Genomic DNA, 18,426 nt, shown 5'->3' on the forward strand with positions numbered 1-18,426 from the left:
TATAAAAGAGAATAAAGTCTAACAGTTTTCTAAATCCAGCTGGTACCAGTGTTAGTAGGTTGGTCCATTTAGGACATCACTCCACCAAAACCTCATTCTGTGTTTCACAGCCAGTTGTCACAGAGTCAGTCTCATTCTACTCAAGTTCTCCCAGGAGCATCTCCCCCTGGTTCTTTCGCATGGGCTGCTTCTCCCATGTTCTACAAATAGTTCATGTGTCATTTTCGTTTTTAAAATGGAAGAGTCAGTTAGTGCTCTATTTTCAGATTTCACAACTTTAATGTTTGCAATTATTATTCCATTCCCTTTTCTATGGTAACTGTTTACTGTGTAAAATTTGGCAGTGGGCTTAGTCACATCTACCTTCTGTGCCATTCTCCTAGAACAATAAAGAAATAAGGTGGTCTCTCTGGATTCCCTGCTTGAAGACCCACGTTCAGATTCTGTTTTTTCCACTGTGTGATTGTAGTTCAGTCATTTGTTTTTCTAGGTCTTAGTTTTCTGATCTGAAAAGACAAAGCTAAACCAGATTATTTTCAACAACTCTTTGAGCTCTAAAAGATTCTATGACTCTGAATACTGTGTCTTTGCAAACAGGATAAAATTAAATGATTTTGCCTATTAATGTCCCAAATGATGGCTTAACATTAAGTGGATATTTTACTTGCCAGCTATATTAAACATCTGATGACCACAGTCCTTAGCACTGAAGTACTCACACAGACTTTATATTTATAGTGTATGCTGTGGCTCCCAAGCTGAAAGCAGAACGTTTTTGCTGTTGCACTGTTTATTTGTTGCATTGTTTGGTTTACTGAGATTATCAGAAGTTTACGGGATAGGATATTTATACCATTAATATATTTTTTTCCATTTTAAAAAATGTTTTATGCCATTTTAAAAAATGTTTCTCCTACCGAATTGCTACTCAAAGATAAACAGTATGGTCTGCAAATGAACTAACGGCATACCACGTAGGTAATTTTTATGGTAATTTTTGCTTCCTTTTGCATTCACTGCACAGTCAATGGGTTTGTATTAATCTGATTGAGCTTTTTCTGTTTTGATTTTTAGAACTGAACAATATTTTGGGAGCCCAAGTGACATGGCTTCTACTGCAGAACACATCAGAGACAGGATGAAACTAGTTAGTCTCAAAAGGCAGCAGCTGAGACATCCAGAAATGATGACTACAGAGAGCTAATAGCTGCCTTCTTCCCAGAGACCTGCTGTTCATAGTCCCGCATGTCGTCAGCATACGCCAGCATTAGCTACAATACGTTAAGATGCGTTTCACAGCCAGGATAAGCCTCATTTCTTTCCATTACACATTTCTCTCCACATGTTAACACCTTGTCATTACCAAGGCAGAATTGTTTAACATGCTTTGAGATCATAGACTCCAAGTATCGTAAAAGAAGGAACTGTAAACATTGCACTGAAAACTTGCTTTAAAGCTTTACCTGACCTGTCAGTTTGTAGATGAACAACTGATAATAAGCTTTGAATGGTGCTAATAAGAGTTTAGAATTCTCTCTATAAAAAAATGGTTGCCCTTCCTCCCCAGGTGATGTAGTAAATTTAGACTATAGCTCAACTGTTACCAGTAGACAGTGATGTCCTCAAAATTTTGCTTTGTAATTCTCCTTCAAATTTGATTATTTTTATTGTGTCAGTATGAAGAAAAACCTTCAGATTTTTGATATATCATATTCATTAAAAGACATTTTCCTATTTGTATTGATAATGTATTAAAAGTTGTTTGTGCTTAATAAAAGGCTTCTTTTAAACACCTTATTTAATTTGGTGATTATATCCTGTTTCCAAACATGAGTGCCTTAATTAAAAGGGCATTCTTAGGCTTGTGAGGATGGTTTAATATTTGTTTTTTCATGTTGGTTGCATGTATTTTAGCCAGGAAATTCATATGTAAGCATGTATATATAATAAATAAGCATGTTTTATCAAAAAAAATTATTGTGAAGAAAAGTTTAGATGTTAGTGGAACACTCATTTTTCTCTTCTTCAACTTGAAAAATGTTATCCAAATTACTGTTCTGAAAATATTTTGTCTTTGGGAGAGGAGGGCTGGGAAAGGCATACATAGTTACTTAAATGTCATCCTCTATATCAGAGTAATCTTTCAGGAGCTAAAATAGCAATTGTTAATAACATTTAATTTGTCATGATAGACTAGATGCAAGATTCTGGTGTAGTATAATAACAAAAATTGTACACATCTTTTAGAAATTAAATATATAAAATGTTAATGCTTTTAAGTTTATATTGTTTAAATGGTAAAATACATATAATTTTGTGTTCATCTTTGTTTCAGAAAATGTTTTTGAGAAAGATTAAAGCAATTTTATAGTCTGTGATCAATACAAAATTATGCAAAGTATGCTCTTTTCTTTACATTGTCTACTGAAATGTCCATGTATCATACTTCCAGTGGAAAAAGCTCCTTCTGAGCCTGCTGGTTTTTGCAGCCTTCTTCACTGCCGGACTTCTTGCAGAAACCCATATCCACTGCCCCTGCATCCTCAGCACTCACTGCTCAGCGCCTTGCAGTCTGGCTTTCCAGAGCCCTGCAGTGTAGTGGTTTGCAGTGGGCTCCAGTTACTGAATGATTTTTTTTTTTTTTCCACTTTGCATTCCTCTCTCCTTCTCTGCATCTGCAGCATTCCTACCATGGAGCAGCCTCTCCTATGGTGTTTCCTCCCTTTACGATGTTATCTTCTGTTGTAACTCAGCGTAGTCACATAACTGTTATTTAAAATGCATCTACTAAAATGTGCTCTCTCAGATTCTGTCTTCGGAATGATTCTGGATGTATCCTGTCCTTAGGGTATCTTATTTTATCCCAGTGTCCTGTGTTATGTATCTGGTCCGAACGTCTCAACCTGTACTTTCAGCTACCTACTTGACATTTTCAGCTTAGGTGAAGTTATTTATCATATTTTTTTCACCTTTCTCAGAGTAATTTTGGTTTGAGATACAGTCTTTTTTAATGGACATGCCAGAAAATCTGGGGGCTACATTTAACTGCTCCCTTTAATGCTGCCACTGCTTCTGAGAACATCCAGAAAGGCTTTTTCTTAATCTGTTAATCCTTAGTCTTTTAGGGTCTAACTTCTATGAGTATGAGCGTTTGTGATTCTTCATTTCAGTCTTCATGACGGTGCTAACCACATGTTACAGTTGTTTATGTCTGTACCTGCTACACTAGGAGCTCTTTTGAGGGAAGGAAACTTGTGGGCCTGACTTCTCCTATTCCCAGCATTTTGCTCATGGCATAATAGTTACTCTGGAAAAGCCCCTGCTGCTGGGAAAGATTGAGGGCAGGAGAACGTGACAGAGGATGAGATGGTTGGATGGCATCGCTAACTCAATGGACATGAGTTTGAGCAAACTCGGGGAGATCCTGAAGGACAGGGAAGCCTGGCGTGCTGCAGTCTGTAGGGTCACAAAGAATCAGACATGCCGTAGCAACTGAACAATAGTTGCTCAGTTCCCCTGTATGTCTGTTGTAAGGGTTAGTGATAATTCCTCTTGTATTGTAGTCTGAAGTATGTTTTAAACAGATTTCCTAAAGTTAGAACTGACTGAGTGAATCTACTCATCAGGAAGTCATTTGATAGTTTTAGATACTTAGGTAATTGAGATAGTTGTACTCAATATCCCTCATACTGAATTTCACAGAATTTTTTATTTTTTATTAAGACTTTGCCAGAAAGGAACTGGGTTGTAAGTAAAGAGACTCTCTAATTCTACCGTCAGCTCCCCTACTTACTGTCAAATGAGTTAATTTTATGTGCCTTAATCTGCCCTGCCTACAGCAAGAGTGAGGTAAGGCATATCTGGAAATATTTGTGGTTTGAGTATTTCAAGTGAAGATGATTCTGCTTTTAACACATAGTAAATATTGTTGCTTTTCATTTGTAACTTTGCTCCTGCTTTCTATATGTGTATCCAAATACCCATAGACATAGTTATGAATGAAAACCAACAATGCCCTAATGTGATTTTTATTCATAGGATCATAGCTCACTAGAACACCTGTGAAGGAAGTGACTTCAATCTGTTTGAAAAGACAAGTTCTTTGTAATAAATTAACATTGGCCTGCAAATAAAGAACCATCTTTTTTAATTGGTACAATATAGGCTACAACTTGGGCTTCCCCTGTGGCTCAGCAATAAAGAATCTGCCTGCGATGCAGGAACCACAGGAGACATGGAGTTTGATCCCTGGGCCAGGAAGATCGCCTGGAGGAGGCATGGCAACCCACTCCAGTATTTTTGCCTGGAGAACCCCATGGACAGAGAAGCCAGGCAGGGCTACAGTCCATAGGTCGCAAAGAGGTAGACATGACTGAAACGACTTAGCACGCATGCTACAACTTTCACATCATCTTAACTCATCTCAGGGAGTTATTGAATGTTAATTAGGCTAGCTTAATTTTTTGTTTTGCTTTGAGTTTTTCTTTTGTCTTCATGTCATAAATTTGCTCCTGTGTAAGCTAAGTATCTATGGACAGTTTAGGCATCTATTCACACATGTCTAACCCAGCGAAATTATGATGTGAAGATGATAACTTCCTTTCAGATAAAATTGACGGTATTCCCAGTCTTCATTGTTGGTCACCTGATTCTCCCATGGTAACTCATGGGTGATAAAGTTGCTCAGTCTGCCAGCTAAGATGTCGGCAGTTCTAGGCTTCGTTGCTCTGTAGAGGATTGGATACTTCTCTCACGTCATAGGTCTTTACGTTGGCCAGTGCTCCGAAGCATTACCTGGTATTAACATGCTCGTTTCACTATCAGTTGATGTGTGGGGGTGTGCTATCTAGTGTATTATTGTTAGTGTATTCTCCTTAATGTGAACATGGCAGTTATTTTTCTGATAGTGCTGCGTAAATAATGTATATAAGCCCACTGGGACAAATGGCATGATTGTGAGATTAGTTGAACCTGTCTCTGTACTGGCTTTGTTTGAAGAAAGACTTCGTAATTCTCTACTACATTTTAAGTTCCTTGCCAGAGAGATTGGAAATTACTATGTACTTTTCCCACTCCCACGGGACCATGGTAAAATACTGTGGTTATCAAAAACTGAACATAACTGTAGTTGTTAAAATCGTCCCCATTCTTGAGTCTATTGAAAACGCTATAGGAAGTTAACATTGGTAAATATCAGTGACAAGAGATGTATGTTTGGGATATATTTGTTTAAACCTCAAAAGGAAAAATTATCTAGGATTAAGAAGGTGGACTAGAATATAGCTGACCAGTTAACCTAATTAGCAAAACTTAGCTAGAGTTAACTTTCAGTTCAAAATAAAGAGCTCGAGTTGGGTGTGGAAAATTTCGCTCCTGGTATATAGAGGGGCAGCAGTCACTTTGATGAGGGAAAAGGAAGTGCAGGTTTAACTCCTGACATTAGTTGACTTATGTGTGTGCTGCAGAAAATCTAGGTTTAGCCAAGAAACATAAATAATGGCAAGAATAGTACAGGAAAGGTTGTAAACTTAGGCTAAAATAAGAACTCTAGTGAATATAATGAAAAGAGGTGGAGTTTAGAATCTAACTTTAGAATCTGGCTTTGGCATTTACCAACCTGGGTGAAAAATCATGAAACTTCTCTGAACCTGTAAAATAGAGAAATCATATCAAGTAATTTTAAGAATGAAGTGTAATTATGTTAAAAGTCTGTTGAAAAATAAAATATTATTCAAAATGGAAGGATTATTATCTTTCCAGAATAGAATGGGGAGCGTTCTTTAATCGTGTTCTTGTCCCAAGCATGGGGTCTTGGGAGAAAGGGAACCTTGTCTGCTCACCTCCCAACACTCCCATTTCCCCTCCATTCGGTATACTGAAAACACTGAGGGTGGGGCCAGTGGGCTCTGCAGTAAACAGCAAGACTTTTAAACCTGACAGATTAACTCCGTTGTGGCAGGATGATAGGCCAGCCAGATGGAGGACACGGGAGGAGTATCCTCTACTTTGAGGTTAACAGGACATGAATACAATTCCATTGAAAAGTAAGAAAGTAAGTAAAAGTCCTACTCATGATCTTAGAGAGTCAGCACCAACCTGTAGAAACAGGAGCATGAATCTGACCACCATTGGTGCTGTTATGGTTAGAGAAGAGCAATCCTGGTAAACTTGGGCAGTGATAATAAGAGAAAAAGGCTATAATAGAGGCGGATGGAGCTACGGGTGCTTCATGAAACAGCATAAATACATGGGAATGTTTAATACTGAAAAAGGCTCATAGATATGATGCCGAGTAACGTGACTGTAATGTTTTAAAGCAGACTTGAAAACATGACAAAACTAGTCCATGTGCTTGAGGAAAAGGCAGAGCCTGTGCTAGAACATGAACTTAGAGATCACAGGAAGAGCCAGAACCGGAACCACACACTGTGAAAGCAGTAGGCAAAATTATAAAAGAATCAAGGTTATTTTTGTTAGAAAATTTTTAGGAGGCAAGACACATAATACCATAGGTAGTTATACAGAAATTCTTGTGCTGTGTGCTCAGTCGTGAAGTCATGTCCAACTCTTTGTGACCCTTTGGACTGTAGGCTGCCAGGCTCCTCTGTCCAAGGAATTTCCCAGGCAAGAATACTGGAGTGGGTTGCCATTTCCTTTCCCAGGGAATCTTCCCAACCAGGGATCAAACCCGCGACTCCTGTTTCTCCTGCATTGGCAGGTGGATTCTTTACCACTGAGTCACCATAACTAAAAATAGTTACCAGCTTTCAATATTAGAGTAGCATTGTTATGAATCTTAAGTCAGGCTTGTGGAATACTAAATATTTCTGACAAAAGGCTATAGGAGTCTGAAGCCATTCTTATCCTCTCGGTGTCCCCTTAGACATATTTACAAGTCAGATGCCATCTCTAGATGGTGTCTCTAAATGTGTCATTCTTGGAGAGACAGGAGAATGACTCAGGTGTCCTTCCGATTGACTGGCGGGGACCTGTTCACTATGATCAAGCCTCACATCGTGTTTTGGGTCTACACATCGTTTCTATTATAGTTACTCTGGTTCTTTTTTAGTTTTAAAAATCAGTAAAAATGTGCTTGATTTTCCCCTTTAGAATGTTTTTTTCATCTTAACTCTGTTAGTCTACACAACCAACAAATTTGCTCAGAATAACCATCAATGCATGTATCATTTTTATTAAAGTGTGAGGAGATGAAAAATCACCTTGACAAAGTCAGCATAGATCCAAGAACTGATTGCTTATCTCACACAGGAATATCCTTTCACAAGCTCTTAAGTTTTTAAGTTGACACTGTTGGGAAGAATTTATGAAATCAGTAATGAAATTCTCAGCAGCATTATTTTATAAGCAGTGTGCCCTGAATTTTTCCCCCAATATTTTATTATAAAATTTTTCAAGCATATAAAAAAGTTAAAATTTTATAGTATACTCACCACCTAGATGCTAGTTAGCATTAACTGCTTTGTCACATATCTATCCATCCATCAGTTCACCAATTCAGATTGTTTCAGATGCATTTTAAATTGAAGAAATCTACACACTTCCTACTGAATACTTCAGTCATTAGCTAGAATTCAGTATTTGCTTGCAGTTTTATTTTTATTTAAAATTAGCATACAACGAATGTGTAAGTCTTAAGTGTGTATCTGCTGGGTTTTGGTAAATCCATACAGTGCTGTCAAAATATAAAATACTATTAAAAAAATTCCCATGTTGCCATTTCCAGTCAGTCCTCTACAACCACATCCTCCTCCACAGGCAGCCACTATTCTTTGTTCTACCTTAAATCGGATCTTGTGTTCTAGATCTTTGTGTAAATAGAGCCACACAGCATGTATCTTTCTTGAAGGCTTCTTCACTTGCCATGTTTTGAAAATTTATCCATGTGGTTGTGTGTATTCATAGTCAATTCCTTTTTTATTGCTGAGTAGTATTCCATTGTATGACTGTATTACAGTTTATTTATTCATTTTCCTATTTATAAATACCTGGGCTGTTTGCAGTACTGGCGATTATAAGTGAAGCTGCTATGGTTATTCTTAACATAAGTCTTATGTGAACGTAGGCTTTCATCTCTCTCGGGTGAATACCTAGGATTAGAATTTCTGTGTCATATGGTAGTTTTGAAAGAAACTTGCATATCTTTTTTTCAATGTGGTGTGCTGTGTCCTGATTTTCATATATTTTGAGTGTGTAGAAAACTGTAAACTATTTTTATGGCCCATAATCTGAAGTATTAGAAGTGGATTTGGAATAGAAATGGCATTCTTCACAGTTGGCAGTTAGTGTTGAAGGACACAAATGCCTGTCTGCCCAAAACAGCTCCCCAAATGGTACCTATCCCTGAAATTTCAGTGTAACTCTTTGAATGATTAAAGTACTTAGCCAAGCATGGTGATTATATTAGCTAGAAGAAACAGCATTGGTTTGTTACATTACTAACTTTTGCCACCCGTTTTTAGTAGGCAAAATAAGACTGATAATTGAACAGAAAAGATTCATTCTGTTCAATGGGGATGGAAGGGGTATTAAAGAACATGTCCTACTGGTTAGTCCCAGGTACGGCAGCGTGAAGAGAAGCATCTGGACGGAAAATCCCCCAAACGGTGGTCAAGAAACCAGAAAACGGGGTGGGGAGAATTCTACCTCACAATTGTGCTTAGGAAGTAGATATGTTTTTGCAGGACATTTTAGCCTTTACAAATCAAATCATATTTTCAATATTGTCTTTTTATTCAGTACCACCCAGCTACAGTTATTTCGCACCCCTAGTGACTTTTATCTACTTTGTCTTACCCTTTCCACCTGTTCTGTTACATATAGCAGTTACCTGTATAAGCCTGTAAAATTGTAATCATATGTACTTTTCCAGTGCTTGTGTTCAGAGATATTTATGTATGGTTCATTCAATCTTATTTGATTTTTAAGGGCTGGGATATTTGGCTTCTACTGTAAATCCTAATAATGTTCCACACACATTGTAAATGCAATAAAGATGTTAAAAACTAATTAATGGCAACAGATTTGATATGTATTTCTTTGATATGTTATCACTTTGGACAATAAATTTGGTTTCTGTTACTAATGATTTTTCATGACATCCAGAGAGAATTAAGTCATACTGGTCTCTATAAGATAATCTGATGAATTCTGCATTTTTTAAATCATTCAAATTAGATTTTTTTACATTACTTTTTTTTTTCCTATCAATAGTCTATAAAATATTTTATTAAGACAAAAATTCAACTCCTTTGTTCTGAAGTTATCTGGGGTCTTAGAAGACAGAGACTAAACACACTTTACCTGTGTGCCTCTTTCCCTTGTCAGACTCACATCCTGCCTTCCCACAGGCTTAGCACAGAAACTCAGGACTTTCTGTAAGTCCCACATTGTCAGAAATTGTTGGGTTCTCATCACAATGGTAGTGGTTACATTTCCTTTGTTCCTACCAATAAGTCCATTTTTAAGACTGAAAGGGATAGGGTGTATTTGGGGTTGGGGAATGCATGTTAGAAGAAAGTTAGCTGTACTTCATATGACACATTCTTATTATGCTGTACATAATAGCAGCTCCAGAATGGCTGCCAGGAATTCATAGTTGCCAGAATTTGGAAGTTGACAAGCCTTGTTGGATGAAGTTAAGTGTATTTGAGTGATAGTTCAACATACGAGCAAGAGTCATATATATATATTATATAAGTTCATTTTCCCAACTAGTGTCCACCCCGTCTCTAGATTTCCCTTTGGACACGATGGATTCACAAAGTTGTTCCACATTGTTCATAAAATCTACACAAAGGTATTCTCATGAACAAACTCTTAGGTGAAAGTTAAAAGAGTAAGAAATACCCAGTTTTTGCTGGGACTGTAGAAGAGATAGTATCTAACAACAGCAACAGCAAAAAAGGTGGAAAAACTGAAAGTGAACAATAAGCAAAAAGCTAGTCTGTGACCATAATTAAGGAAAATATAATGGTTAGCAAACCATACTCCCATATTAAATAGTCTTGTACTGCACCAAAGCATAACTTACCTGGAAGTTTAACTTCCACTTAAAGTGTCTAATCTTGAAAAGATTTAATTATAAATATGTTTATAAGAGTAAAAAATTGACAACAACCCAAAGATTTGAATTAATTTATCTTGTAAGTTTAGAATACTATGTTGTTACAGAAATACATTTTTTGAAATTAAAATATTAGAAAGGTATTTATGGTATATTATTGAGTGGAAAAAGTTCCAAAACTATAGAAATGTTATAACCCATTTAAAAATAAAAATAACTATAGAACTTAAATAAGTTATATTTGAAATGTGGAACTGATAGATCATCATAATTTTCTTATGTTTGTTACTTTTCTGATTTTTCTCTTCAAATGGGTATTTTTAAAGATCTTCTAAATATAAAATGCCTAGCAAGTATATTCTGAAGTATCTGTTGCAACAATGTGAAGTAGGCAAAAATAGATATGAAAATCAGGGGGAATGGAATCTTTAAACTCAGTATACTCTTTATTTTCAAATGCTACAAAAAGTACATCTCACTGAAGTCTTAGTATCGGAGATATGTAGAAGATAACATCATGGATTTAAATACCTTAAGAATATGTGCATTAAAGTCTGCTTACATCCGTCTCTTCAGGTCTGTTTCAAGCAAGTTATTTTGTATGGACAATGCTCCGTTTTAAGAATGGACAAGCAAAGAAAATACTCTGAAGATTTCAATAATAACTCTGTTGCTGCAGGTTGATACTAATGAAGCCATGCCTGTATTGGAAGGGTCACATTTCTGTATCCCAGAATGCTGAGTTACTCCAAATCCCTCAAGATAAGTATCTATTCTTAGTCAAAATAAAGACTGGAAGAGAACATGAATGAGTCAACAGCAGACTTTCCTATCTTTCTAACCCATTTTACTCTTTATCTAGAACACTCTCAGAATAGGACTGTTAGCTGTACCCACTTGTCTACACAGTTGAGTCTACAGGGGAGTCTGTAAGGGCAAGGCTTTCCTTAGAGTATTCTGTTAGAACTGGGGACACTTTTTCCCATAAGAACGATTAAAATGCAATAGGTCTTCTTCAGCTACATTGTGGATTAATCAAGCTACTCAGTTCGATGACCTAGAAATTTAGTTAGTATTAATTTATCATTTGTTGCAAGTTGTGAACAACTGGCCTACGAACAGATTTTTAGAACATATTTATTAGTTGGAAACTAATTGTGGTCAACTGTCCTTTTTTGCTTTATTCCTTAAAATTCTGTTAAATATCAGAATAAAGTATAGTTATTGTTTTTAAATAGTATTTTAGGAAATAATAAAAATATTAAAACTAAAACTGCCCATAAGGCAGAAAATATACAGTTAATGTTTGATGCCCTCCCTTATCCTAACAATATTATATATCATTACTCAACTTTTATTTTCTGCTCTTTATAGTCATTGTAACATAAAAATGTCCCTTTATTAATTTTTCTAGTCAATAGCTGTGTAATATTCAATAATAAATAGATATCATAACTATTATTACTATTAGGTAAAATGTTTTACTTCATTCGTTTTTCTCTTTCCTTCTTAATGCTTTGATAAATAATGCTACAGTGAATGTCCTTGTACTTAATTGTAACTGTGTCTACCCTTGAGATCGATTCCTTAAAGTAAAAATATTGGATTAGAATGTATCCATATTTTAAGATTTTTGATAGCTGTGACTAAATTGTTTTCCAGAAGCAAATGTATGCTTTGTGTCAAAAGTGTACATTTCATGGCTTTCCTTCTAGCATGAAGTATTATTTATAAAAAGTCTTTGCAAATTTTTGAAAAAAAAATTTATTTTGCATTTCTTTAACTGCCATGATGCTTAAAATAATTTAATAATTTGGTATTATTCATTGTGATGACTTGCCTGTGTTTGTTTGTTTTTTGTATTTTTCCTCTGGCATTTTAGCCTTTTTTTCTCATTTGTTCATAGAAAATTTTTATACAGAAAGGATAATAATTATATTGGAGCAGTATTGCTCCTAGTTTGTCACTTTTTAAAATCTTTATGAATTTTGATGATGTTAGTATGTTTATTTTTATGGTGAAATCTACTAACCAATCTTTTTGATTTCTTACATAGCCTCAACGCATAGAAAAATCCTCTCCTTCAGCTTAATTTTTTTTCCTCTTGTAAAGTTTTATTTTTCCCTTTTAAATCCAAAAGCAATTTTGATGCGCTATATGAGATAATGATCTAATCGGATGGATTTTCCCAAACATCAACTGCTGTCACCATTGCTTATTGAATAACCTGCCCCTCCCACTGACTTCTGATACTTGCGTGAAAATATATTGAGTTCTTAAGTTTCCTGGGTCTGCTTCTGAGCTTGCTGTTCTGTTCCATTGATTGGTATGTCTGTCTTTTGCCAGTCCCACACTGCCTTTAAGACTGCTTTCAAAACAAAAACCAGCAGTTCCTTGTAGGAGCATTACACAAATTAGCTCTTTCCTACTGAAAGAATATTTTTGTGACATAAGTTAATAAAACCCCTGGCTGAGTATAAGGTGTCAGCAAATTTAGTGGGGTGAAGACGAAGGGCTATATGCTTAAAGATGATTAAGACAAAAGAAGGAGGTAAGGGAAGAGTAGTGGCTGAAAAGTGTATTACTTGAATGGGCACAGTACACAAAATGGAGAAGATGGGATGCAGAATTCAGAGAATAAAAAGTATAAGATAAGAAGTACAAAACTGCCAGAAAATAGTGAAAATGGAAGGGTAGGAGAAAAATGGAGAAACAAGATGAAGTTTTGCAAGAAGAGAATAATGGCTGTAGTATTATAGTATAAATATATGAAGTATGTTTGCAATAGTATATTTTTACCTCTAGTTACAATTGCTGGAGAAGGCAATGGCAACCCACTCCAGTACTCTTGCCTGGAGAATCCCGTGGACAGAGGAGCCTGGTAGGCTGCAGTCCATGGGGTCACTAGGAGTCAGACACGACTGAGCAACTTCACTTTTACTTTTCACTTTCATGCATTGGAGAAGGAAATGGCAACCCACTCCAGTGTTCTTGCCTGGAGAATCCCAGGAACGGGGGAGCCTGGTGGGCTGCCATCTATGGGGTCGCACAGAGTTGGACACGACTGAAGTGACGCAGCAGCAGCAGCAGGAGCATATAAAATGTAAAATACAAAACAAGTCCCAACCCGTGGGGTAAATAGAGACGTACAGGAACAGCATGTTGTATCAACATTGATGACAGATGACTCAGACTGAGACAAGACCCAGGTCCTTAGACTGTCCTTAGAGAGCCAGTTCTCTCATGTGATCAGATTTATGGTAAAAAGAATTTGCAAGTGTAGAGCTTACTTGGATATACTTGAAATACTTGAAATTATTAATTTACAGTTGACCCTTGGAAAATGGGGGGGTTAGGGGCACCAGCCTTCTGCTGCAGTTAAAATTCCACATGTAATTTTACAGTCAAACCTCCATATCCATAGTATCACCTCTGTGGATTCAACTAAGTGCTGATTTTGTAATATTATAATACATATTTATTGAAAAATCCACATGTAAGTGGACTCATGCAGTTCAAACCCATGTTGTTTATGGGTTAACTGTATAATTTTTCAATTTGTAAGTTTGCTGTGGAGTTATATAAGCTTTGACTCGACAGTTTAAAGCTGGTGGTTAGCAGTCTTGTTTTTGGTGTTGGATTGACATGAGTTAAACTTCATAAACCTTATAATTTTGCGTGTTTAGTGTATCTAGGTCAATTTCCATAATAAAATGAGATTAGTAATGGAAAATACCTGAAAATGTTTCTCTGGTAGTTACATGAGATCATAAATTCTTTAAGAGGTAAGTTGACATATAAGCAGCACCCTATATTGAAAATTTTATCTGTAAACTTCCTGAATGCAAACTTCTTGAGGGCAGATACTCCACCTCCTTCCCTGATGTTTTGCTGTGCCAATATTAGTTTTTAACACATTTGATCCTTTAGAGCGCTTGTCTCTCAGGGATACAAGTATGATGATAGGAAAAGAGAGGCCACAACCCCAGGTTTGCTTTCTGCAGGCCCACTCTCTGAATGTAAAAATGCCATCTCTTCTTGTCAGGAGTCTCCTCGAAATGCAACTTCATCAAGAATGGGCTGTCGTTTAAGCTAGCATCAACTAACACATTAGGATAAGAGCCCTCTGATGTGGACTAATAACCAGTAAGGCCAGGAGTGGGTAGCACAGAGGCTAGGGGCCCATTGCAGGTGGTGGGCAAAGGAGACCAGAAAGGATTTCATTAATGAGCCAATGCTTGTTGCCAAGTTTTCACGTCCCCTGAATTGTATCCTTGAATGTGTATTAATTAATATAGTTGGTATATAGAAAAAATAAGTAGTGGCCTTGGTGTTAGTAAATTTAGACCCTTAAGGTAATAAATTCTTTCCTTTGTTGTAAACCCATTATACATCCGCCCTATAGGAATGCAATTTTATCTTCGGAAGATGGCGCCAAACCTTAAAATAATTACTCTTAGAAAAAATAAGTCTTTGTTGATAAGTCTTGGTCAAGAGTCATAAAATGTTTATAGGCCTTCTGGCCAGAAGATGATGTAAATCACCTAAACCATTTGTATACGATAAATTTGCAGGAAAGAAACCCTGGTTTTTGATAAGGATCAAAGACTGCTGACTTTGCATCCCCTATTATCCTCTATGTGTAACTTAGGGTATAAAAGCCCCTGTTGAAAATAAAGCTATGGGCCTTGCTCACCAACGCTTGGTCTCCCCATGTCATTCTTCCCCTTAACCTCCGGCTGAGTCTCCATCTGGAGCGCGGATATCCTCTGCAACCATTTATTTGCCTGGGCTTCTAAAACCCACTTGAGAAGGTGTCTAAGGTCGGGCACCTTCCACTATTTGAGAGGGCGCCTGCAGCCTCCGTGGTCAGGGCTAACCTGGTGTCACCAAACTACTCAGCTTCTTTTCTCCCCTGAATTTTCCTACTGAGCTATCCTCATTCTATTACTCTTTATATCTTTGATAAATAAATAAATAAATAAATAGGTCACCCACACCATCTCTCCTTCGAATACCCTGGATCAGCCGGGGCTGGACCCCGGCGGAGAATTCCATGGATTGTATAGTCCACAGGGTCACATAGAGTCAGACATGACTGAGTGACTTTCACTCACCCACTCAATGCAATGTGACACTGGCCATTAGCATCCACAGAGTGGTTAGGCTTGAAGACATCCAAGTTATATAATAGTTTCCTTAATTTGAATAGTTTCCTTAATTTCCTCCTTCATGGCCAGGAGGCCTGTGTAAGCAACAAAGCTGAAGCAAAGGCACATTTTAATCAAACTCAAGCCGGAATTTAAACTCATTTCTTTAAAAAAATTGTTGAGATTAAGGAATTGGAAGGAAGTTTGTGGTTCAGAAGGTATGCTCCAGAAGAATAAGTAGGATGCATTTTATTTAGACCCTCTTCACAGAATTCCACCTCCTAAGTACATTTGGATGTGAAAATTTTGCAGAATAAAATAGATAAGAGTAGCTCATGGGGAATTGAAAGATACAGGTTCATTTTTGTACCCTCACAGTCTCTGTATTATATTAATTAATTATAAATTATAAAAAACTATATTAATTAATACACATTCAAGGATACAATTCAGGGGACGTGAAAACTTGGCAACAAGCATTGGCTCATTAATGAAATCTTTTACTAGTTTTATTCTGACAGTTTCTAACTCTCTGAGAGGCTCTAAGCTATTTGAATATCTTAAGCTTCCTGTGCCTCTCGAGGCTGGGAGACTGTAAACAATCATATGCATAGCTGTAGGAGTCCGGGTAAACTTGTCAGGAGAGTTAGAGAGCCATCTGAGGGGTTTGGATTTAAGCACTCCTAGTTGCCCAGGAACTTTATTAATTGGAGCTGTAAGTTAACTCTTTGACAGAGAGAGTGAGATGGTGGTGGGGGACAGCCCCCAGTAAAGTCAGAGGTGAGAGCACGAAGCAATAAAATAGGCAGACTCTGGTTTTGGGGGGGTAGATGCTCGAGAATATCCGGGGGGACTCCTGAGGCTCGATCCTGCCTTTGCATATGTTGAGCCTCCTTCCTCATGACCTTTGTCACGAGTGGAATATCTCTTGCTGGCTCCCGGCAATTCTCTAGGCCAGAATTCTGGAGTGGATAGCCTTTTATTCTCCAGGGGATCTTCCCAACCCAGGGATCAAACCCAGATCTCCCACATTGCAGGCAGATTCTTTATCAGCTGAGCCACAAGAGAAGCCCAAGAATACTAGAGTTGGTAGCCTATCCCTTCTCCAGAGGATCTTCCCGACCCAGGAATCAAACCGGGGTCTCTTGCATTGCAGGCGGATCCTTTACCAGCTGAACTACCAAGGAAGCCCCGTCCAACCTCTTATTTCCCTGAAAATATGGAGGGGGCAGGCTGGTGCAGCAGAACCTCTAAATTCTGTGTAGGAGAAATGAGCCCCCCAAATACCTTTGGATATGAAAATCAATAGGGAATATGTTTAGGAAAGCTATAGAACTACAGGGAATGGAAAACTCGCTCTTAAATGACATACTTGCAGACTCACTCAACCTGAAAACCAGCAAAAAACCCATCAGGTGGAAAAGTACATAGATCATAGGTAAAAGGGATTCACTTACTAATCTCGAAGCATCTGCCAGAGAGGAAAGAACCAGTTGGGATGCTCCCTTTGGACTGAGACACTGGTGGGAGCCATTTTTTGTGACCCCAGGTTGTGTAATGTCAGCACTGGCTGGCAAAATAGTAAAATTCTCTCTCTAGCCTGTTAGTGCCAGTGGGCATGCCACACTGAGGGCACCCCCCACATCTGCACCTCAGCTGGGCCTCACAGCCAGCCGAACAGTAGGCTTGCCCACCATCATGTGCGGTAGCAGTGGCTGGACCCTGCAGCTTGTCTGAGGTCCAGCCTCACTGACCAGGGCATCACACCAGTAGCTGTGTCTTCATTACAACAGGAAGGCACATAGAACCCGCAGAGAGGATGCCTGGTGTAAGTAGGATTGCACCTCTAAACCCTGAGGACATCTTCTAAATTAAGCCACTCCTTCAGGACTGGGAGAGATTGCTGATTTACCTAAATCAAAGGAGCAAACACACATTTAGGTAACATGAAAATACAGAGGAGTATTATCCAATAGAAAGAACAAGACAAAGCCTCAGAAAAAGACCTACATGAAATGGAAATAAGCAATCTACCTGATAAAGGATTCAAAGTAATGGTCATAAAGAGACTCACTGAACTCAAGAATGGATGAACACAGAACTACAACAGAGATAGAGAATATTGTTGTTCAGTTGCTTAATTGTGTCTGACTCTCTGCGACTCGATGGACTGCAGCACACCATGCTCCTATGTCCTCCACTATCTCCTGGAGTTTGCTCAAATTCATGTCCGTTGAGTTGGTGATGCTATCTAATCATCTCATTCTCTGCCGCCCCCTTCTCCTTTTGCCTTCAGTCTTTCCCAGCTTCAGAATCTTTTCTAGTGAGTTGGCTCTTCACATCAGGTGGTCAAAGTCTTGAAGCTTCAGCTTCAACACCAGTCCTTCCAATGAATATTCAGGGTTGATTTTCTTTAGGATTGACTAGTCCTTGCAGTGCAAGGGACGCTTAAGAGTCTTAGAAAATACAAAACAGAAGTTACAACTATCAGAAAGAGAAACAATTACATTTACAGTTGCATCAAAAAGAATAAAATACCTAAGAATACATTTAACCAAGGAGGTGAAAGACCTGTACACTGAAAACAATACAACATTGATGACAGAAATTGAAGATGACCAAAACAAATGGAGAGATTTCATGCTCCTGGATTGGAAGAATTGATACTATTAAAATGTCCATTCTACTCAAAGTAAATCTGTAAATTAAATACAATCCCTATCAAAATCCCAAGAGCATATTTCACAGAACTAGAATAAATCTAAAATTTGTATGGAACCACAAAAGATGCCAAATGGCCAAAACAATCCTGAGAAAGAATAAAACTAGGTATTATGCTCCCTGATTTCAAATTTTACTATATAACTATAGTAATCAAAATAGTCTGGTACTGGCACAAAAACAGACAGCTCAGTGGAACAGAATTGAGAACCCCAAAGAAACTCACACATTATGGATGATTTATGACAAAGGAGCAAAGAGCATACAATGAAGAAAGTTCGGTCTTTTCAATATATGGCTTTAGGAAACTGGACAGCTACATGCAAAAGAATAAAACCTAGAAGCCTATCTTACACAATATACAAAAGTTAACTCAAAGTGGATTAAAGATTTGAATGTAGTACTTGAATCATTAAATTCCTAGAAGAAAAACATAGGCAATAACCTCATTGACATCAGGCTTAGTGATGT

The 18,426-nt window shown here is 37.6% G+C and overlaps 1 protein-coding gene across 7 annotated transcripts in view; it reads left to right on the plus strand.

Moving 5' to 3' along the window:
• SESTD1 (SEC14 and spectrin domain containing 1) overlaps positions 1-12,269 on the plus strand; it is a 152,082-nt gene extending 139,813 nt beyond the window's left edge. For 5 of the 7 annotated variants that reach the window (XM_055572066.1, XM_055572072.1, XM_055572069.1 and 2 more), the window contains one exon: positions 10,764-12,269. In XM_055572066.1, the coding sequence (XP_055428041.1) occupies positions 10,764-10,896 (133 nt within the window). In that variant the 3' untranslated portion in view covers positions 10,897-12,269. Of the gene's footprint in view, positions 1-1,074; positions 1,798-10,660 lie in introns of those variants that run through there. The other 2 variants (XM_055572071.1, XM_055572067.1) reach the window with 2 other exon arrangements.
• The last annotated feature ends 6,157 nt before the right edge of the window (positions 12,270-18,426 follow it).

This window comes from Bubalus kerabau, chromosome 3 (genome assembly GCF_029407905.1).
Source record: "Bubalus kerabau isolate K-KA32 ecotype Philippines breed swamp buffalo chromosome 3, PCC_UOA_SB_1v2, whole genome shotgun sequence".
Lineage (NCBI taxonomy): Eukaryota > Metazoa > Chordata > Mammalia > Artiodactyla > Bovidae > Bubalus > Bubalus kerabau.